Below are 22689 nucleotides of genomic sequence, written 5' to 3'. Positions count from 1 at the left end.
CAAATTGCTCCCTCCATTTGCAGCAACAATCCCCCCTCCGGCAGTACAGCAGTGTGATTGGTAGGTTCTCAGTAGGGATGCGCAATGAAAACCTCTGGTCAGACACCGGTGCATTCTGCGAGTGTCCCCCCAGTCAAACACCTTGCACGTCGTCCTCTTGTGGCCAGTTCACCCTATGCTTCCACGAAGGGGGTCATCTACATGGTTCCCTAGTACAATGGTTTCACAATGGAGGCATTCGTGCTCCACAACAGGTTCCTTAGACATCTGGTCACCCTACTCTTCCTTGGACTGGCGGTAGAGTGTCGCCAGTTAGTGGAGGACTTTGGACGACTCTTCGGCACTGTCCTTCCCACTTCCTTCGCGGACGCAATGACAGCCACAATAGTCCCCAAGGTACGTGTGGCAGTGAAAGAGACGAAGAATATACCACAGTTTCTAGAGATTGAGGCAAGTGGACACTCCTTCAAGCAATAGGTTATTGTGACCAGGCAACCAGGGTAGTGCCTGCATTGCCATGACTTTGGGCATCAGGTAGCAAATTGAACATGCTTCGGAGCCAAGGCGGCTTTGCTGACAAGCCCAGAGGTGTGGACATGGACGGCTTTACACGGGTCCAAAGATGACAGAGAGGCAAACGGCCGGGGGGGCCACAGTCAACCCCTCAGACACAGCCACAGTAGCAGGAGGGCAAGTGTTCCCCCCCCCCCCCCCCGTCCCACCTAGCAGGACCACATGCCCCCACACCCGAGGGCCCACATCCCCCACACCCCCCCCCCCATGACCCCCCCCCCCCCCCCACTCTAGCCCACAACCCCCCCTCTAGAGCCACCAGTCCCCCCCCCCCCCCCCAACCTGCCTTGTGCTGCTAACCACCCTACCACCCCTCGATCCTCCCCCTCCCCACCGATAAGTTCCCCTGATCCCCACCCAGTACAAGTGACCCCCCCATAGGAGGTGAGGAGCCCCATACGCCGACATCCTCCACTCACCAACAGCCTAGTCCCCCCCCCCCCCCCCACACAACAACCACCAGCTCATCTACCCATGCCGCCCATCACACTTTCCTAAGACAGACACAACAGCTATCACAGGAGTTTTTTCGCAATGATCCATGGTCTTACCTGAGAGTTACGAAGCGCGGAGAATTCCCACTACCTCTAGAGGTGGGAATCTTCGTGGTACGCAAGTCAAGGAGCAGCAAGGTACATCTACTAGCACCACCGGATGGACTAAATTATGTGTTCTTCCTTCAGACCTCTCATACAGGAGACTGGACGATGACACAAATAGAGAAGGAGGTAGGATTAGCACTCTTCTCCTAGCAGTGACTAGGTTGCATGATGGTCATAAATTGGTGGACTGGGATTGAGGTCCCACATCTGAGTATTATCTTTCGAGCCCCTCCGCAGTTGAAGGCTCTAATGGATGTGATCGAGTGGCCCTTGGCACAGGGGGCTCGTTTCTACCAGTGTATAGAGTCATGCCTCTCAACCTGGCTGATAGATGCTTTGGCGGTACCACCAGGTGCATCTATCACCCCCATGGTCCGGCCAAGGGCTACCATGGGGAAATGGAGTCCACCCTCCAGGCCTGCAACAAAGTGTATCCGCATGCCCCATAGCTCTTCTTCTTTGTCAACAGCTTCCGCACTGAACAAATGCTTGTTCGGTCAGTCGCCGGTTTCCCTTTGAGTTTACATCTTGCATCCTGGAATGTGAACAACCTCCACTACAGTGGGACAAGTGGTTCCAGGAAGTTGATTGTTCGGTAGGAGCTGCAGCCTACCCTCGCCGAACAGATCGACGTCCTACTTCTGCAAGAGCACAAGCTCCCTCCCACCCAAGCCAAACGTGTAGGGAAGGTACTCCCAAGCAATTCACACACTTACTGAGAGCATATCATCGATGCCCACGGCAAGAGTGGAGGCATACGCACCTCTATTGGCCCGAGCCGCACCGCCTGCGTACGAGACCACAAGACAATTGTGACAAGGAGGATTCTATGGATCACATTAGACATTGGGGACTCGTGCCTTGGAGTCCTCAATATCTATGCCCCTATTGAGGTTAGGGCACATAGCAGGTTTTGAGTGGAAATCGCAACACGACTCCTAGAGGTGGACTCCTAGATTATTGGAGGAGATTTCAACAGCCTGGAGACCTTCGAGGACCAACAAGGCAGTGGCAAAAACTACCAAGGCATGGCTAGGGAGGAGCAGGAGGCATGGAAGGTCTTCCTACTGACAATAGGAGCAGGCGATGCTTGGAGAGACCCTGCTTTCCACAGGAGGGAGAGGCCACTGGACTTCTCTTGGGGATACATGCGTCTAGGCAGAGTTTTGCTGGAGTGGCTAGACAAGTTTTATATGGGAGAGTGGAGGTGCTCTCGCAGAGGCCAAGTAGGGCAGTTGGCAAACACCACTTTGTATGATCACTGCTCGGTTCTCCTGACACTTGATGACCCAACCTCTGCCCTAGACACCACTTTGTATGATCACTGCTCGGTTCTCCTGACACTTGATGACCCAACCTCTGCCCTAGACACACGATCCTATCGGATCCCTAACTCGACCTACAAGAGGGAGAAGGTGAAGAGACAGATTGAGTAGATTTGGACTGGGGAGTGGGGCAAGAGGGACTAGATCGAAGAGGAGATTGCAGAGGCCCTAGCCGAGTCGAGCAGTATCTGCCAGGAGGCAACCCTACATGCCAGCAGCAGATCTGGGAGGAGGAGAGAGCACTCCAGTGAGACCTAGCAGCCACACAAAGACTCCTATAGGAGGCACCAAAGGATCCCATCCTCCACGCACGGGAGGTGCACGCACAAGCGGCCCTCACTAGCCTAGAGGACAAGCGCTCGAAGTTTTCATTCCGCACCTCAGCATCCTTTTGGGTGCGGAAGGGGGACACGATATACAAGGAGTTCTTCCAAGTGCATCAATCCCGCACCTAAAGAGAGCAAATACGCAACCTCCGAGATCAGTATGGGAGGATTCACTCTAGCCCAGATAAGGTGATGGAGATTGCGACTGGTTACTACACACCTTTTCCAACAGGAGACAGTCTAAGCCAACGAGAGCACTCCAATGAGACCTAGCAGCCACACAAAGACTCCTATAGGAGGCACCAGAGGATCCCATCCTCCACGCACGGCAGGTACACGCACAAGCGGCCCTCACTAGCCTAGAGGACAAGTGCTCGGAGTTTTCATTCCACACCTCAACATCCTTTTGGGTGCAGAAGGGGGACACGATATACAAGGAGTTCTTCCAAGTGCATCAATCCCGTACCTCAGGAGAGCAGATACGCAACCTCCGGGATCAGTATGGGAGGATTCACTCTAGCCCAGATAAGGTGATGGAGATTGCCACTAATTACTACACACCTTTTCCAACAGGAGACAGTCTCAGCCAGAGGATGTCGATACAGACAGCAAGTCTAGGATCACATCCCGTCCCTCACCACAAAGGAGATGGGACACTCCCTTCTAGACCCCTTCACAGAGAAGGAACTAGAGAAGACTTTCCATGCACACGACAGGTAGAAATGCCCTAGAGAGGATGGCCTTACCAAGGCCTTCTTCACTACCTATTGGGAGGTGGTGGAGAACCCCCTACTGCTAGCCTTCCAGGAGATCTTCAATTCAGGACGGATGCTAGGAAGTCTATCGACATGTCTTATCAATCTCCTTCCCAAAGAGGGAGACCAATTGGCGCTATCCCAGTGCAGACCGATCAAAGGGCACCATGGTGAGGTTGGGCTTTCCCCACACATGGAACCGTAAGGTCTCTGCACTTTACAAATCGGCTACCAGCAAGGTTCTCATAGGTGGCAGGCGAGGGAAGGAGTTTCAGCTACAGAGATCAGTCCAGCAGGGCTGCCCTCTGTCCCCATATCTGTTCCTACTCTTTCCAAAGGCGATGTCTTACTTCCTTAGGTCACGTGAGCGGATTATGTGGCCTCCAACTACCAATGAGAGAGAAGACGGAGCTACTAGACTCAAAGTATGCACATGATACAGCACTCTACATAGAGGACGATGAGTTGATGCTGGAGAGCGTGAGACTAGCTCTCGAGGTGTTTTGCACTGCAGCGGGAGCGAAAATCAACTGACGAAAGTCGGTTGGTTTCCTTACCAACCCAAACTCTAGCACAAAGTGGAGTGTCCACTTGGGATTTAGATGGGTGTGCAAAGGGCACAAACTGTCGGTTACTTAGGGTTCCAAGTGGGACTCGACATCACTCCTACCCAACAATTTCTTCCAATCCTCAACTCTATTCGGTGAAAGCTGACTTACTTGAGTATTGCTCACTTTTCCTTAACGGGTCGAGCCTTGGTGGTTAACCAGATCCTCCTAGCAATGGCCTGGTACATTGCCTCGTGTCGGTGCTTTTCCTCGTCCCGTGTAGTTCAGCTTCCCCGCCAAGTGCAGAATTTTCTTTGGGCCAAGTCCAACGGTTCCAAGGACTCCCAAGCCAAGGTGGCGTGGGCGGCCATCATCCGGCACCCGTCAAAGGGAGGGCTTGGGATCATAAACCCAAAGTATCAAAGTCTGGCCCTTTCGGGCAAGCTAGTAGTCCTCAGTCTCACACCAAAAGGGCAAACATGGAAGTTCCTATTGCAAGAGGGTCTCCAGGGGAGTGCAGGCCGAGGCTTGGTAGTAATTGGAGACTGTCCTTGAGATGGATCTTCACGACGGCCCAAATCACGCCCCCCTAATCCTCTTTCCTCCACAACCTACTTCGTGTGTGGCAGGGCCTCCGTAAGGCCCTTATTCAAAGCCCCCCAGGTTGCTAGGAGGAGACAGACCGCCAGCCAGTGATTTGGAACCCCAAGTTTAGAGATCGGGAGGGGATATAGATTGGCAAGCGCCCCCACATTCAGTGGGCTGGTTGGGAGGCCAGCCTAGCTTGTACCATCAGGACGTGGCGGGAAATGTACAGAATGGTGAACCAGGAGGTGTTGCAGCGGGCATCAAGTCGCCAGAGAGAATCTGAGTTGAGAACGAGGGAGATTGACGCTGCAATACCCCAAGGGTGGCTTGACCCCCTCGTTAACAGAGCTGATAGAGCTTGGTGAGGTATGGGCCACTAAGTTTTCACCAACAGGTATCCCCCTAGAGATGGCATGTAGAGCGGCGCTCCACATGGGACTTTCTTCACCCTTGAGAGAGGGCAGCAGGATGAGGAGATAGTTGTCCTTCCGTGGAGGAGGATTCAGGTGGTGGCCTTCAGGGAAAGACATGGCGTCTGGACCCTTATGTGTTCTTAGAGGAGTTCCAGGAGTGGCGCCTTTGGATATGGGAGAGCAAGCCACTTGATGTGTTGGAGTGGAACCTTGGAGAGTGGCTATGGCTAGCCACTATAGTGACCAAGAAGCCACCAAGGTTCCTGGAGTACACAGCAGAGATTGGCAAACACGTCCTGATGCAGGAGAACATGGACTGGGCGCCCTCACGTAGCAAGTACTAGGCAGAGCACGGCATCACGAATGCTTTCTGGCAGATTTCTGAGCGCCGCCTATGGGATAGCTGGAGGTTGAGGAGGGTATCATATTTCTTATGGTTGTTGGCACATGGAGGCCTGACGGTGGGGAGCTGGTTAACCCAAATGCAAAAGGATGGAGATTGTAAACGCTACCCACAGCAGACTCGGAAAACTTCAAAGCACTGCCTTTGGTCGTGTGAGGCAATGCAGCTCGTTTGGTGAGGAGCATGCCGCATTCTCCACCGTATAGCACCCAACCTTAGATGCATCTCATGGGGTGCTTTCTGCTAGCAGGCAGTAAGCCAAGGCCATCACCTTTTGTATGAGGCTGGGATACAAGACACGATCTTCATCATTGAGGTTGGGTCATGCGCAGTTCATCATTGAGGTTGGGTCGTGCGCAGTGGTTGGCTTGGAGGCTCTACCCATCCGCCAGGTAGTAGAGGCCACAACAGACAGCTCTGAGGTATGGGAGATCGTAGGGAGTCTTATTGGATGGCACATCTGGAAGGCACGGCGTCAAGAGGTTTTCGGCAAGGAGAGACTTTCAATACAAGAGATTTTGGCAGGGCTCTGGACCTCCATCATCCATTCCCTCCGCAACTGACGGGACTAGGTGCAAGGCAAGTCTCGAGCTCATCAGGAGCTCCGTTCTCACTTCATGCGCACTTGGGGCAGTCAAGACCTGTTCTTCATGATGTAGACAAGCAACCCCCGATAGCGATACACCCCCTCTCCATGGCTTCGTGCCCCCATTCCCCCTAGACTGCCTTGAGAGGCTTGTACACTTGATATATTTGTGACTCATCATCAGCTCCAGCTAGTCTGTTGAGCATGAGCATTTCTTTGTATTCATGCTTTTTCTTAAGTAATATAATTAGCCACACTTTATTTGCAAAACAAAAGCAAAAACTAAAATTAGGAGGAGGAAGAGGACAAGGAGGTGGTGGTACTAATGGTGATGGTGATAGTGGTGGAGATGGTCCTACTGTTGCTACTGGAGTTATAAGAATAGGAAGAAGCAGCGTAAGAAGGGAAAGGGAGGGAGAGGAGGAAATAGGGTGCCAGGAACTAAAAATTGAAAGCACATGATGTTGACTCGAGATCTTTTGAATGAGCTCATCAAGAATTTGAATGCCTTATGAGCAAATAGCCAAAAGCACATTGTTGAGGGCATAATCCACAAGGCAAGTGCAAAATGTAATAGTATCCACCAAGGTCAATAGTGCCCATCAAAGAAGTAGCAGATGAAGTCAAAAGCATGGGGAAAGAAAAGAGATAAGAGAGGACAATACAGCCATGTAAATGCTGCCTTCTCCTTTATTCAGGGGAGAAATTTGAGGTTTTCAATCCTTGCAATTTTATTACTTTGAACAGGACTAAGCCTATGGCTTCATGACATGCTTAATGATGAATGATCGATGACCATTCCATGAAACTGGGTAAATTTGATTGGGATGAGATAGTATGTCAATGATGGTGAAGAGGAAAAACACCTTCTTGATGACATGAAAGGAGGATGGAGCTATTAGAATAACAAGTATACTCTGATACCATATCAAAATAATAGGTATGCTCCGATACCATGTCAAAATAAGCGACAATACACAGACAATAGGGTTTGCAAAGAGTAACACAGAGTGTATATGTCAAACATTGAGAGAGAAGAGAAACTCAAAAACACAATAAGAACACAGTGATGATGCACTAAATCATACTATGAGAAGAAAAGCTAATATAGCAAATCCGAAACTCAAAAGATAATCGCACTATCTTGTTTGAATCAAGTGGCAATACCTGTGGGAATTTACACAAGTGAAGGGAGCGAAACGCAATCCTCCAAGCAATGGGCCATTGAAGTAATCACTAAAGGTGAAAGACAATAGTCGAGGGAGTGGAATGTAGTCCTCTGATACCATCGGAGATGTGGAAGATGATCGCCAGCTACTGAGGGAGCGAAGCGCAAACCTCTGAAGCCGAGAGTGACCTAGGCAACAAAACGCAAATTCCAGAGTGTTGGAGCTGTCAGGTGCAAGAAGAGCAGCCCAAATGCTAACACCACATGGATAATGATGACACCAGAAGATGGACCATGAGTCGGTCTGCAAAAACGCGGGTCCCAGCAACCCTTGTGACAAACAAGTGACACCAAGTGATGGAGGAGGAGCCAGCTGCAAAAACGCAGGTTCCAATAGCCCCTATGATAGACAAGTGATGAAATCACTAACGGCCAATGATGGAGACTATCACCAAAGGCTAGGATGTTGACACCAAGTTGCAAATGATGACGCTTGGCAAGGAGAAGGTCTCCAAACTAAAAAAACGCAAGTGACGATGGAGCCTCAAGGAGGAGAGTAATGTAGCCAAGCAAATGATGGTGACACCATGTAGAAGATACTCCAAACGCAATGCCTGATGATGGAACAAGGCACTTGAAGCAAAAAAGAAAGGGTGAAGGCAATCACGAACCATGAACCGCAATGTCCTAAAGGGATGTGAGGGCAATGGAAGGGGCTGGTGAGAGAAGGGAAATGGTGGTGGTAATCGAAGAAGGTGGCAAATAATGACTGAAGAGAATGTGGTGGAATGAATGAAGTGATTGCTTATTTATAAGCATAAGATGTCTAGGGTGGCACAGCATCGTGTGGCCACCCATTGGAAAAGTGGCCAGAGTGTGGACGCAAGCCCTTTTTGGAACTATCAATACAAAACCCTAAATGAAGTGTGTAAACTGAAGAAGTTTCTCAATATCCCCTCTCAAGCCCAAAAAGGGATGAAAAAAGAGGAGCGAAGAGAGAGACGATGATAATGTAGAGAATCTCAGAGATCCAAGATTGCCACCTAAAAGATAACATGTAGTAATGAATAGTAGACGGGATGAACTGTAGAACTTGACTCCACCTCAGGAAAGAAGCCACTAACTCCATGCTAGAAGGAATTTGAAGGTCTCGTCACCAAGTCGCGACCGAACCTCCAAGGCCCCAATCTAGGTGGTACCTGAAGATCCTGGGTATCAATAAGAGAATGATTGTCTGAAGACAACCATCCCAAAAGAGTAAATGGTGGGTGACAAATTTCACAATGAATAGGTACCCCCCTTGAGGATGCAGGTGCAAGGGCCCCCTCTAAAGCCATACAAGTAGAAGCCCCTTCTCAGGGCAAAGAGAGTATAGCCCCCTTTGGATCCCCCTCTACTAGAGAGAGGGAATCCAAAATTTACGGATCACGAAATCCGAATCATTTGATAATAAAGAAAGCGCCATCGGTCGTGTCAAAGAAGGTATCTAAGGTATCGAAGATATCGAAGAACTCCCAAAGGTGGCTTCTCGAACTTGGGTAGTCAAGGATGGGGGAATAGGGAAGCTCAAGCTCAGCCAAGGGTGGGCAATAGTCACTATCTCTCAATGGAGCCAAAGTATTAGAAGGGGTTAAACAACCGCTGTCTCTCGAAGAAGTGGATTGCCGAGGTGACAGTATCCAACAATCACTGTCTCACGGGGGAGCAGACTAGAGAACTACAAGTTATCAAGGTGGCATACCTGAAACCCTAGAAGAAGCAGAAGAAACCTCTGTAATGCATTGCAGCAGTCACAAGGAGGTCGTGGTACCAATCGATCCTCCAATGGCTTGAAAGGGCTTAGTGCACATTGGATGTGTCTTATTGCCTTGAGCATAAAAAATTGGGAGTCGATGCAGAATAAACTCCGTGGCCTAGAAGAGAGGGAGCACAATGAGTGCTTGGGGGTAGATGTATATACTTCGGCAGGGTAGAAAGCAAAGATCCATGGCGACAAGCATCGGTGGGGATTCCGATGACGCCAAAAGAGAAGCACCCAATGGTCTATCCATCTGCTTGTGGAGAAGTCATAGCACCTAAGCGTCAACCTGTAAAAGAAAGGGTAGGTGAGAGAGGAAAAAAAGGGTATTCTATCTCCTAGTGATGCAGCGGGAATGAAAGGGAAAATCAGCAGATGATACTGAACCTGCAACCTGTCTGTGCCTTCTCTGATGAACAAGATTTTTAGCTCTCTAAGCTCCTGCCCTTTGATACCATGTCAAAATAATAGGTATACTCCGATACCATGCCAAAATAAGTGATAATGCAAAGAGAGAGTAGGGTTTGCAGGAAGTAACACAGAGTGTGTATGGCAAATACTGAGAGAGAGGAGAAACTCAAAAACACAATAAAAACACGGTGATAATGCATTGAATCATGCTATAAGAAGAAAAGCTAATATAGCAGAGCCAAAGCTAAAAAGATAACCGCATTTTCCTATCTGAATTAGGCGGCAACAATCGTGGAAATCTGCACAGTGAAGGGAGTAAAACGCAATCCTCCAAGGAGTAGGCTATCAAAGTAATCACTGAAAGGTGAAAGACAATTGTCGAGGAAGTGGACCACAATCCTCTAATACCATCGGAGATGTGGAATATGGTCACCAGCTACTAAGGGAGCAAACCACAATCCTCTAATGCGGGGGAGTGACCTAGGCAACAAAACGCAAATCCTAGAGTGTTGGAGCTGTCAAACGCAAGGAGAGCAGCCCAAATGTATATACCAAGTGGATAATGATGACACCAAATGATGGAGGATGAGCCGAGCTGCAAAAACACAGGTCCCAACAACCCCTACGACAGACGAGTGAAGCAAAGTGATGGAGGAGGAGCGAAGCTGCAAAACACACGTTCTAAAAACCCCTACGATAGACGAGTGATGAAATCACTAATGCTTGGTGATGGAGACTATCGCTAGAGGCTAGGATGTTGATGCCAAGTTGCAAATGATGGCACCAGGCAAGGAAAAGGCCTCCAGACTGAAAAACGCAGGTCCCAACAACCCCTGTGACAAACGAGTGACACAAAGTGATGGAGGAGGAGCGAAACTGCAAAACACACGTTCTGACAACCCCTACGATAGAGGAGTGATGAAATCACTAATGCTTGGTGATGGAGACTATCGCTAGAGGCTAGGATGTTGATGCCAAGCTGCAAATGATGGCACCAGGCAAGGAAAAGGCCTCCAGACTGAAAAACGCAAGTGAAGGTGGAGCCGCATTCTGATTTTAACAAGAGCCTTTGAGGCACATCTGCCCGAGATGAAGACTCCATTTTAACTTCACTCAGCATTCTACTGAATAAAGATTTCAGAGTGTGCAACTTCTCACCCCTCAGAATCAGTCAATAGAGGACTTCAGAAGTTATCCTCAAAGTTTGTGTCTCTACTTAGCTATCTGATTTCTGATTATTTGCTCTACAAGTTACCACTAGCAATATCAGGTAACGTTTACAATAACGAGGTTTTCCATGAGATACTTGTGAGCATCAGCCCAGATCTTTTATTGAACATGCTAGCTTTCCATGAAAGTTGAATCAGCACTTCTAGAAAAGGATCACGCAATGCTCCCTCTCAAATTCCACTTTGACCTTCAAGATCTGAAGTCAAGGAGAGCACAATTATACAATATGGGTATGCAGGATTGTTGCAGAGACTGTAAGAACAGTGAACCTCTCTCTCTCTCTCTCTCTCTCTCTCTCTCTCTCTCTCTCACATTAAAACATTTCAATAAACTTGGCAGTCAAGCAGTTGTTGCTGACAGTGCCAGTGCCTGCTTGATGCAATGAAGCATCAAATACATGTGATCACAAGAGTTCAGAACAAACATACAGGCACCTAAGAAGTGGACCAGGACCTTGAAAAACAAAGCGCAAGATTCATCAACTTAGCAACCAAAACAGTGCTCCCATATGAAGAGAGCCTGACTCTGTTACCCTCAGAAAACACATGCATGATACATCAATGCACAATACATGATAAAAAATCATATCGTGCCAACATACCGAGTTCAAAATTTCCATCACCCTGGCCTCCTTCATAGCCTCAGTTGCATTTCTCAGCAAAGCCTGCACATCATCTATAAAGCTTGAAATTGTTGTTATTAACTAGATTAAAAATCTCCCTCACACATGCATCATGCATGAAATACAAAGAAAATCAGGCGCACCCACCTGTCGGAAGTTCTCAAGAGTGACACGCCCATCCTTATTAGGTTCTAGCAGGGTATACTGGGCACGAAGATAAACCAACTCATCTTCTGTAAGAGTCCTGGACAAAGCCTGTGTAGTGTACCAAAATGACAGTACTGCTGTGTTAAAAGTACAATAACATGAAACAATCTAGGTTTGGCAATGAAAAGCCAGATCTTCCTAACAAAGCAAACAAACATACAAGTAGTGTGACACAAGTCTAAGCAAAATGTGCAAGCAAAGGAACCCATAGTGGATGACATCTACCCACCAAACCCTAACTCAAATTGCTTACCACCATCTCAAAAAAACCACTTTCCACATCACCTCCAAGCCAATGCTGGCACTGAAAAATTGGGTCACAACACCACAATATATATCATCCAACCATGCTATTTCAGATTAACTTCTTTCAGACCTTACTGTACTAGTGATTCGTTGCTCATTTCAAGGTCTCTGAAAGCAAGCTTTTGTACAGGGGAACAATGGATGCAAAGTCCAAGTACCACACCTTTGTTTGACGACATGACCTTCCTAACTAGTGTATAGGTCGTAACTATTCAATCATTGTCATTCTCTTTGTTCAATTCCTTTGTCTGAGGATCCATTTTTATTTCAGAAGTTCATATTTTCTGCACCTTGTCAGCCCACTTCTCTCACAAAGAGCACCTGAAGACCAACCATATTGACATAAGACCCCTTTGTAGTATATTTACACAAGGTGACTGTGGAGCATGTTCCCTGCCCAATGCCAATTTCCAACGTCCAAACTATTATCTGACCCTCTTTGAAAATAGGTGTCACCATGCATACTAAAACCCACCATTATGCCTACTATACCAGTACAATTGCATAGTGCTCTAAAAGTCATTATGTACAACTGGAGCCCTGACTTCAACCATGTTAGACTTCTTCCCTAAGCCCATGGCACAAACTATGTACATAATACCAACTCGCATTTATAGATATGAGTACAAGCAGCTGTTTGCATATTTCGTCAACTTCCAGCAACTCACAAATTGTAAACCCTGATGTGTTGGACTGTTTACAAATAAAAAGAGCGAACATTCAGAAAAAAATTGACCCTATTTGAGGTCTAAGGATACCTTTAAAGCTGCTCGTTTCAAAGGTGACGATCGGAGATAAGCTTTCACCAACTTGTAAACCAATATATCCAAAGGAATCTTATTATCTCCACGAAGCCAGGGGTGTGCTGCTTCAACAAAATCCCTATCTTAAAAAATTGTGCTAAAATACACAGGACAGAAGATTGAAGAAAAGTCTAACTCTTCAATGCTTTGGCTTACTTAAAGCCTGAGCAGCTGTCATCCTCTTGCGTAAATCTTTGCACAACAGCCGCTTGACAAAATCCTTAGCTTCTGCAGAGATAGTTGGCCAAGGCATCTCATCAAAACTGGGATCAGCACGGATCACCGCCCGAAATATCCCCGACTCAGTGCGAGCCCAAAAAGGCCGACTTCCACAAAGAAGAATATAAGTAATAACTCCAATGCTCCAAACATCAGCCTCTGTGCTGTATGATCGATGAAGAACTTCAGGTGCAACATAGTAGGCACTTCCCACGATGTCATTAAGTCTCTCCTCTACAAAATATTCCCAAAACACATCAAGCTGTTAAAATCCATAAAAACAGCTTATAAGAAAAGTAACATTACAGCAGTGTAATGGATGCCAAAAGCACAAAGAAGAAAACTGTAGCACAACAACCTGGCTTGACAAAATCCGACAGACCGAAATCGATAGCCTTCATTGGTGCAGCTTCATCCTTCGTTGTGAAAAGAAAATTCTGTTTGCAAAATGGCATCCTCTACTTAAGGCCATAGGAAGTAGGACCAATGATAATAAAAAGCTTTCCACCAAACAGTTCACATGTCGTGAACAACACACATGCATCATTCAGACATCTAAGAACTTAAACCACAACTTACAAGCAATGATTTACTAACCTCTGGCTTCAGATCCCGATGAACAACACCTTGCAAGTGGCAGAAGGATACTATGTTCAAAATTTGAACCACAATAACTTTTGCATCCTCCTCAGAGTATCTTCCGCCCCTGCCAACAATGAGAAGAGTTTTTCAGAAAAGTAAAGCTTAAATAGAGTTACTGTACACAAAAAAGATACTGAAATAGATTTCTTTTACCGTGAGAGAATGCGATCCAACAGCTCTCCACCCTCGCAAAGTCTGTAAGAAGAGAGAGGCACAAACTCAGCATAAGAGAGCATAGAGCCTCTAAAACTAGTGTACAGTTTTGTGAACTATAAACTTGGTTAAGTCAACACCTGAACTCATGTGTAAATTTTTGAACTACAAGGGATCATCCATTGCAATAACATCTAAGCAAAGTCATCACTTCATACCAACGTTTTGACTGCAGACAAGAGACATCTCACATTTCACACCTGGTAAATGTGTTTCACGGTTTCAATGGACTCCCGAGCTACAACACACCCTTCTAGGCCTGATATGCAAGGTAGTCAAGTATATTCATATGATGTGTCTCATATGTGGACTTAGTATGGTACTGAACATACAAAAATATTTGTCAAATAAAATACAATATTTCATATGGTCACTTCAAAATACACAACAAATAATGGTTAACCTACTAAATACAAACATTAAACTTAATGCTTTCAACATGATAAGTTCCAAATAGAGGATGTGAAGGAAGAGGACATGAAGGTAGAACTCAAGGTAGGGGATGAGAAAGGAGGTAGATGAAGAGGTAGAGAGAGAGAGAGAGAGAGAGAGAGAGAGAGAAAGAGAGAGATGAAGTGAAGAGAGGGAAAAGATAGAGGAAGAGGATGTGGAAAGAAAGGCACCTACTTGATACGAATGTCTAGTACATGGACTTAGTATGGTATTGAACATATAAAAAAAACTTTAATAGAATAAATTACGGAGTTTCATAGAGTCACTAAGAAATACATTAACCTATTAAATACAAACATTAAACATAATGCTTTCAATATGATAACCCATGATACAAAACCTTAATAGCATGACAAGGTAAATAATGCCAAAGATAAATTTGGGTTCCAAATAGAGGTAACGAAAGAGGACATGGAGGTAGAGCTAGAGTAGGGGATCAGAAGGGAGGTAGAGAAATCTGATGAACAGAAGGGTAGAGAGAGAAGCTGACAAAAGGGAAGGGAGAGAAGAGGTAAAGGAAGAGGAGGTGGTAAGAGAGGTACAAGTAGAGCTAGAAGAAGAGGAAAAGGTAGAGCTTGAAGCTTATAGTGATAGCTAGAGGAGGGAGCATGAGGGATAGGCGATGAGTGCGAGGAAGAACTGCCAAAAAATAGTCATAAAATGGCCAAAAAATGGGCGGGATGACACTTTTTCGGAGCTCCAATGGTTTTAAAAAAAATTCCATCCATCCAAACCGTATAGACCCTATATGGTTTCAAAGTGCAGCAATATGGTAGCGGATGCACAGGTTGAGACAAAAGATGAAACATTTGTGGGTGGGGTCCCCCCCCCCCCTCCCCCCCGAGGGTGGGTTGGGGGGGTGGGGGGCACATCGAGCTAAAAATTCATTACTTACTGATTAGCTCTTGAAAACAGCACCACAACAAATTACCAAAAGTTTCATTAAATGAGCACCTCTAGAGAGTTTTAACCTACATGCAAAACCCTAATTTGGGAGGATCCTTCCACATCTATAAATAGACACGCTACCCACAATTCAACCCCATACTTGTGTGCAAGTTTCTCACTCCCACGTGTAGATTTCAGCCATCGTCCCTCTACTGCCCAACCCCTATTGCCTGCAGCAATGTCCTCTCCGACACCTAGCATCTCCATCTCTGCTATCACCTTGCTGCTTGGAGGCCTTGTACAACTGCGCTTTCAACTATCAGCTGTCACTTGTCAATTTCCTCATGATTGACACCCAGATCACCTTGCGTTTTCAGCTTCAAACTTGGCTACAGGTTTATCTCCATCTAGTGACTAAATCAGCCTGCGTTTTTGCAAGTGGTGTGGTCAGCCACATCATCTTTCATTTCCTATGCTATCACTTGGATCCCCTACGGTCACCAAAATGAGAAATGAACCCAATAATTTAATTAAACCTTACAAAGATTTATAATTAAAACAACCTTTAATTTTGGTGCCCCTAGCTTTTGGCATGGTGACCATTGTATCGGCAATGAAGGATTTGACACAGGAGTATAAGGTGGACAATTGTGCAAGCCATGTGGCACATGACCAAGGCTAAAGGAACAAGGTGCAGCATAAACTTTCATTAAATGGAAATTTTGCACCCTTAGAATTGAGTTACATTGAAAGTTTCACCCAATAAATAGCTCACTTAGGACATTTAAGTTATTAAGCAGGCCCTAGGCTAAAGTTTCGCACAATGAGTAGCTCACTGATAATTAATGACTAAGTCATTAATTAGCCCTTAATCAATGACGTGGTATGATTAAGGAGCAATTGGTTACTCGTTTAAAAAGCTTATCTTGGCTATTTGCCGTTTCTTCTCTCTTATCTAGGGCAACCCAAGTTTGGAAGCAACCACTTTTCTTTCTTGCTTTGCAGATTTCAAACATAGAATGAGCTTACAACATAGACAGAGTATGGACAACAACAAAAAATTATGTTGAAATTATGTTGCAAAAATTTTGCTGAAATACAACCATTTGTAACCAATTTCGAGCATATTTCAGTAATCGAAAGAAATATAGAAAGGCATGTCAAGCTTTGGGACCAGCAAACATCAATGTGTGGTGCAAAAGCACTTAGCACTCTAGCTCCACTTGTTTGTGAAGTTTTCTTGCTGAATTAATTAAGTGTTTCCTAAAATGTGATTTATTGCCCTTTGCGCTTCCAAAGGCCGGTTTCACCTACTACCCTGGTAATCAGCATTTTGTAGTTCCTCACACTCTGACATCTCTGACTGGTGGTTGTAGCACTCGAGATCCGTCTCCAATGAACGACACACATCAACACCTTCCTCAACCCACTCCCACGAGAGCCACTAGCTGTTGGACAGCTCTACCCTTGAGTATTCTGTACATTCTCTCTTTCATTTACAACATTGATTCTACAAAGTTTTCTTTCTTCTTTGTTTGTGTTTGAGTTTTGAGTTTCTGTGTTTAAGGTTTGAGTTTTCCGCGTCACTGCCCAAGTCTGTGTTTCAATCATGGTCATACTTTCTATGTTTCCTCACTGCAAAGCATATCTTCGCGGGGAGAGTAGTATATATGCAGCAACAAAAGCATGGGCTTAATATTGAAAACTGAGAGTAGAATATGTACAAGAGTGTGCGAGTGTATATCTCTTACAAGACCTCACAAGACAACTCGATCTCTCGTTGACTGAATCAAATATCAAACTAAACTACTATGACCAACCTTGACAAAATGGGTGGTCAATTCCATGATTTACAAGTAAACTGCAACAAGCAAACAATTATTGGATGAATAAATCCAACACATTCCCAATCAAAAGAGACAGCATATGGTGCTTGATTCCAACCTTTGTCTCTACCTGTTGGTTGTTGCCATCACCTTAGAGCTATTGCCAGGTCCTCTGGAGCTGCCTTTATTGCTAACGTCACCTCCTAGAGCTGTTGCCATCATCCAGATTTTGCATTTGCTGAGTTTCTCTCTTCTCTAATTGTGGCCTACACTCCTGGCACAGCCCCCTTCAGCCTCGAGTTGCTGCCCGATTTTTCTCTCTCCTCAGGTACCTACGTTTTTTGTCTCTCTCTCTCCTCACTACCTAAATGCATTAGATCCAATCTTTTGTGGCTGTGTTTGCTAGTATTTGACTCTCAAAGGCTGCCTTTTTGCGTTTCGACATCCGTCGAAAGTACGATACACTCTCCCGCTCAGCACCTCTACCTCAGTCCTTGAGACACGAGTTCGGGCATTCATTCCTGGACAGTTTATTTGCTGCATGAGCATTGTATATTTAGTATTTATTCATTCATTCAAATTCACTATGTTCATTGTCTCTATGTTGCCCTAACCCTAACTGTGTTCTTCTAAGTTTATGCTTGGTCATACGCTTTAGTCTATGTTTCTGAGTTAGGGTATTTCTTTACATGGTATCAAAGCAAGGTTCTCTTCCACGAAACCTCAGCCTTTGATCGGGAAGCCGTTGCAAGAAGCAAGAACAACACAAGGGCAAGATGACTTCGAACACAAATTCACCACATCATCATGATGCTCCCAAGCCTAGCACATCGAGACACAAGCTTGCTCCTCTATCCGACATGGCCAAACTACCATGGAGTTCACAGACCATATAAGATTTCACAAGCCGAATACAACCTCATTCTCATGTATCGAGCTCAACAGCAAATTGAAAGTAAAATTGACTTTTTCCCCTCGCAGCTCTATCTATTTCTTCATTTGCATTTAATGGACAAAAGAAACCTAAAACTTTCCCCACAACAACTCACATGACAAATCCATTTAATCTCCCCCCATCCCACCCATTAGTTTCACTGCACCTTCCTGTCAATCTCCATTAAGTACATCACATATATCTTCTCACATCACACCAAGAGGTCCTTCACCTATAGGCATGTCTTTTACGACTTCGTCTTTTCCCCAACCGAGTAGTGTCCCTATGATGGAGGTTCATCCTTCTATTCCCACACTTGTTTTTCACATCTTGGGAATGCCACCCAACCACCGCTGAGTGTGGATCAGTTGATACCATAGTCACAGTTTGCCTCCATAGCATTACCTAGTGTGTCTTCTAGTCATTTTGTTGTACCCCACATCTATTGGACAGGGCTTACATGTCCCACTACCTCCACCTTAACCGGCACCTTATGGAAACATTCATGTTTCAGTGCCTCCACATCAATTGGCACCCATTGGACAATATTAACTTATTTTTACCCACCAACCTTCCCTTCCTCCTCATCCTCCACCTCCTACCTATTACTCCACTTATCTAACACCTCATGGTTCTTCATCCTCATCAACCAAACATGCCTTTAATGATAAGACTCATTTTAACGAATCGAACTTCACTACCTCGTCAAATTTGATGAGACATGTCCTTGACTCCCAAAACCTATAGGATATTATCCAAGGGTTGAAACCCTATCTTGATCCCACACTTGTCCCATACGAGGTTGTCCGCTCATGTAAGACTAGAAATGCCTCTACTATTGTCGAGCTAATGCAAGGTCTCTTACCTGAATTTCATTTGCAGCTTTAGCATTTTGACTTAGCATCTGAGTCTTGGGCACACTTAACTAGCTACTCTTCGGCTCGAGATGGGACCCATCACATCAATTTGGATCATGGACTTGAAAACTTTAAAATCACTAAACAAGATGACTTAAAAGTCAAGATGGTTGAGTATCCACGCCTTCTCGCCGAGTTCTCTACCATGGGGGCTCCTAAGTCTTCAGACAATCAAGTCACATTGTTTCTAAACAAGCTACCAAGAAAATACTTCCATTTTGTGCAACTGATGATCTCAAAACCTAGCACTGTGCCCACATTCTATGAATTTAAGAGTCACCTATTGTGTTACCCTTGGCTATTCAATCAATTCCATAATTTGACCTCTACTAAGGAGGCTCTCGTTGCTTCTCCTTGGAAGGGACAACGAGGAAAGGGTAAACAAAATCAAGATTCCAATCAACATCAAAGTCAAACCAAACTAGTGAGACCCAAGGATACTCCTAGTCATCTCTAAAACCTTAGTCGCAGAATGTACCCCAGAAAAATTGGGGTCGCCAACATTGTCAAAAGGTTGGCCATTTGATGAGGAGTGTCGATCAAAGGCAAGAGACATAGTACCAAAAGCTAAAAATCAAAACCCCACCCCTCAATGGAGCAATCCCCAACCAAGGATGTAGGGTGGTGGCAACCCTCAGCAGGGGCAGTGGTGGCAAGGATGGCAAACCCACACTGCCACTAATCAGTCATAGTGGGCAACGTTCTCAACGTCAGTAGGCTTGTCTAACTGGTCTACAAAGGCCCACATCGTCTCCATAAAGACATTTGAGAATGCGAGTCTCATCTGCATCTCCAAGTTGCCTCTTGATGAGGTGCTTGCAAAGGCCCACTCATCACAACAAAGTACTTAAACTACTCCTTGGATTGTGGATAGTGGAGCTACTCATCATATAACCCCCCTCGCAAATATTTTCATTTCTCGGGCCCCTACAATCAGGCATGTTTGAGCCAAGAACAACTCCCAATCACAATTCAAACTCACGGTCGCGTTAGTTTTCCCACTGACTAGGGCCCAGATCAAGCTACGATGGATTATATATATACTATATTCCCCAACTTGCGGTGAACTTGTTATCCGTTCAATAGCTCTACTAGTTGGGTCAAGCAATCTTCTTCACAACAACCACAGTTGAGGTCCTTGACTCTAAAACTAGTTTAGTAATTGCTCATGGTGAAGCACAACCTAGTGCCCATAGCACATGACAGTTTCTTTATGAGCTAATAACCAAGGGCTCTAAGTCCACCGCTCCCAAGCTTTAGCCACTACATAGGAGCCTACAAGCACTACACAGGAGCCTACAAGCACTAAGCGTCTTTAGCATTTTCGCTTAGGGCATCTTGGATATGACTCTCTTTATGAGTTGTTCCATCGACAGATGGTTGATCACCTTTCCTTCCTGAAACTATCACGAGATGCTTATAAAGCCCTGTCAACTCGAAAAACAACACCGTATCCTATTTCCTCAACAATCTACACAGAGAGCTAAGGCCCCTCTTAGATTGATTCACGATGATCTTTGTGGTTCGACATCCACCACCACCTTGAATAGCACATGGTACTTCCTTTTGATTGTGGATTATCATTCTCATTACATGTGGGTGTACTTTCTTAATCATAAGTCCAATGCCTTCGCATACTTTTCTACTTGGGTGATGTTGATGTATAACCAAATTGGTCGTTGTGTGGCCTACATCAAGAGTGATAGTGGGGGCAAGTTTCACCTCCCACGAGTTTTCCAAGTTTCTATAAGAGCATGGTATTTCCGGTCAACTCACCTCTACCAAATTCCCCTCCTAGAATGGGGTGGTAGAGCGTAGGAACCAAACCATCATGAAAATGGAGTGGTAGAGTGTAAGAACCAAACCATCATGAAAATGGCATGCTCTATGCTATTCACAACAAAGCTCCCTAAGCGCCTTTGGGTCGAGGCTATTAACACTTCCGTGTACATCCTCAACCGATACTTCATTGCGACTATTCCTCAAAGAACTCTATACGAGGCATTATTTGGCTCTCGGTATATAGTTTCCCACTTTAGAGTCTTTGGGAGTCCTGCCTCCACACACCCTTGATGACAAAATAGGCAAGCTCACCCCCTAAGCTAATCTCTTGATTTTTGTAGGATACTCCTCCGAAGAAAAAGCCTATCGTCTATTCGATCCTCGAACAAACAAGTGATCGTTAGGTGGAATGTAGTGTTTGATAAGAGGGACATTGTGTAGTCTTCTACACCAAATTCCATGTCCTTTCCTCACATTGTACCTATTGAGGTAGTGCCTTCTAGGTAGCTCTACTAGTTGCTCCTTGCCAACCCACAAATTCCTCACATCCCGGGCTTCCTCCGTGAGACCCGTTACCTCACTAGTACTGATAGACCGTGCAGAATTCAAGGATCCTTCCACCAGATTCGACTCTAGAGGGGCCTATAAGATTTGCCCGACTTACATCTCAGGCTTCATTTGCATCATTGTTTACACCTGATTATATAGCGCACTGTAAGTTGGATAGTTGGCAAGAGACTCTTCAACACCCCCAATGGCAAGAGACCATTAAAAAGGAGCTACAGAGTATTAACCAAAATGAGACTTGGACCTTGGTGGATCGTCCAAGCCACAAGAAAGTTGTCGAGACAAAGTGGATTTCTAGGACTAAGCTCAAAGCTGATGGGACTTTTGACAAATACAAGGCTCGCCTTGCAGTGCAACGTTTCAATAGAAGCAAGGTATTCATCATGAAGAGACCTTTACTCCTATAGCACAGTTGACTTCATTTCATCTATTTGTTGCGCTCACCGCTCACCACAATTGGCTGATCTACCATAAGGACATCAAAAGTGCATTTGTGAACATTTATTTGGAGGAGGAAATCTATGTGGAGTAGTCTCCCAGATTTTCTTCTATTGACTGGAAGGACGAGGTCTTTTGCTTGCGAAAAGCTATTTATGTATTGAAGCAAGCACCGCGTTCTTGGTTTCAAAGGATAGATGAGTTCCTTATGACTCACTGTTAGCAAATATGTCAGTTCATGGCTGAGTTTGTGCATATCAACGGGCTAGGCCACCAAGATATTATCCTAATAATTTAGGTATTTTTATTGGCATTTTATGATGGTCATTTTAGAATCTATTGCTGGCCGACTTGACACGATTTATGGCATTATTTTTGTGTATTTGCTTGGGCTTCTCCTCCACATTATGATCATTCATCACCTGACTGGTTCTAGTGAAGGGAGAGAAGCAGGTGTCAGTGTCTTCACAGTCGGTGTAGTGTTTCTCTCTTTCCTGTGTCTCTTGTGTTCAGCAGTTTATTACAACAGCAGTTTTCCACATGCTTCCATCAATACATCCACTTCTGACATGGTATCAGAGCACAAGATCATTTGTCCTACTGCTGTTTCACACTATTTCAGGTCTGAGCTTTGGCTTTTTTGCTGCTAATTGGACCTATTCTAACTGCTGCGACTGATTTACAGCCTGAGCGACCATCTTTCGATCATTTTCAGCCCGACTCCTCAACGTCTCGAAGATTGCCATTTTCGTTTTCAGCTTTTGGGCCTGTTACAGGGCTCGGGACCTGTTAGTAACCCTTCCATATCTGTGTTTTGGTGTCTGCTGCCTGTGTTTTACTGATCAGCAGCTGCATTTTGGCTGGTTGCTCCTATGCCTGGCTGGGAAAGAGTATTTTCAGGCTGGTTCTGGTTATTTTTGGTCCATCTTCTCACTTTGTGGTACATTGCTCAGCTTTAGAGAGGGTTCATGTCCATCCAATTGTCATATTCTCATCACCACACTCTGGTTACTGTTGATCTTTCTCTATGTGCTTTCTTTACTACTTGGAACTAGTGCAATCCTTGTGAGTTGTAATTTTGGCATACTTTTCTCTCTAAAGATCCCTTACCTTTCTTCATCTTCTCTATATCTCCCTCATGATGGC

General features: G+C 45.4%; 1 protein-coding gene across 2 annotated transcripts in view; it reads right to left on the bottom strand.

The window, feature by feature from the left end:
• Nucleotides 1-22689, bottom strand: part of LOC148012344 (CDPK-related kinase 5-like) — a 40064-nt gene that overhangs the window by 5082 nt on the left and 12293 nt on the right. The window contains exons 3-9 of one of the 2 annotated variants that reach the window (XR_015689168.1): nt 13679-13720; nt 13481-13589; nt 13242-13320; nt 12821-13117; nt 12620-12726; nt 11496-11603; nt 11328-11401 (exon numbers count right to left, since the gene is read on the bottom strand). Coding sequence is in view for 1 of the 2 variants with exons in the window: in XM_087669809.1 (XP_087525935.1) it covers nt 11328-11390; nt 11496-11603; nt 12620-12726; nt 12821-13117; nt 13242-13320; nt 13481-13589; nt 13679-13720 (805 nt within the window). In the remaining variant the exon portion in view is untranslated. The remainder of the gene's footprint in view (nt 1-11327; nt 11402-11495; nt 11604-12619; nt 12727-12820; nt 13118-13241; nt 13321-13480; nt 13590-13678; nt 13721-22689) is intronic. The other variant, XM_087669809.1, reaches the window with a different exon arrangement.

This window comes from Lygodium microphyllum, chromosome 27 (assembly GCF_053477565.2).
Source record: "Lygodium microphyllum isolate KBCC chromosome 27, Lygodium_microphyllum_v1.1.10, whole genome shotgun sequence".
Lineage (NCBI taxonomy): Eukaryota > Viridiplantae > Streptophyta > Polypodiopsida > Schizaeales > Lygodiaceae > Lygodium > Lygodium microphyllum.
The sequence above is the reverse complement of the archived record's forward strand: the minus strand, read 5'-3'. Positions and strand labels throughout refer to the sequence as shown.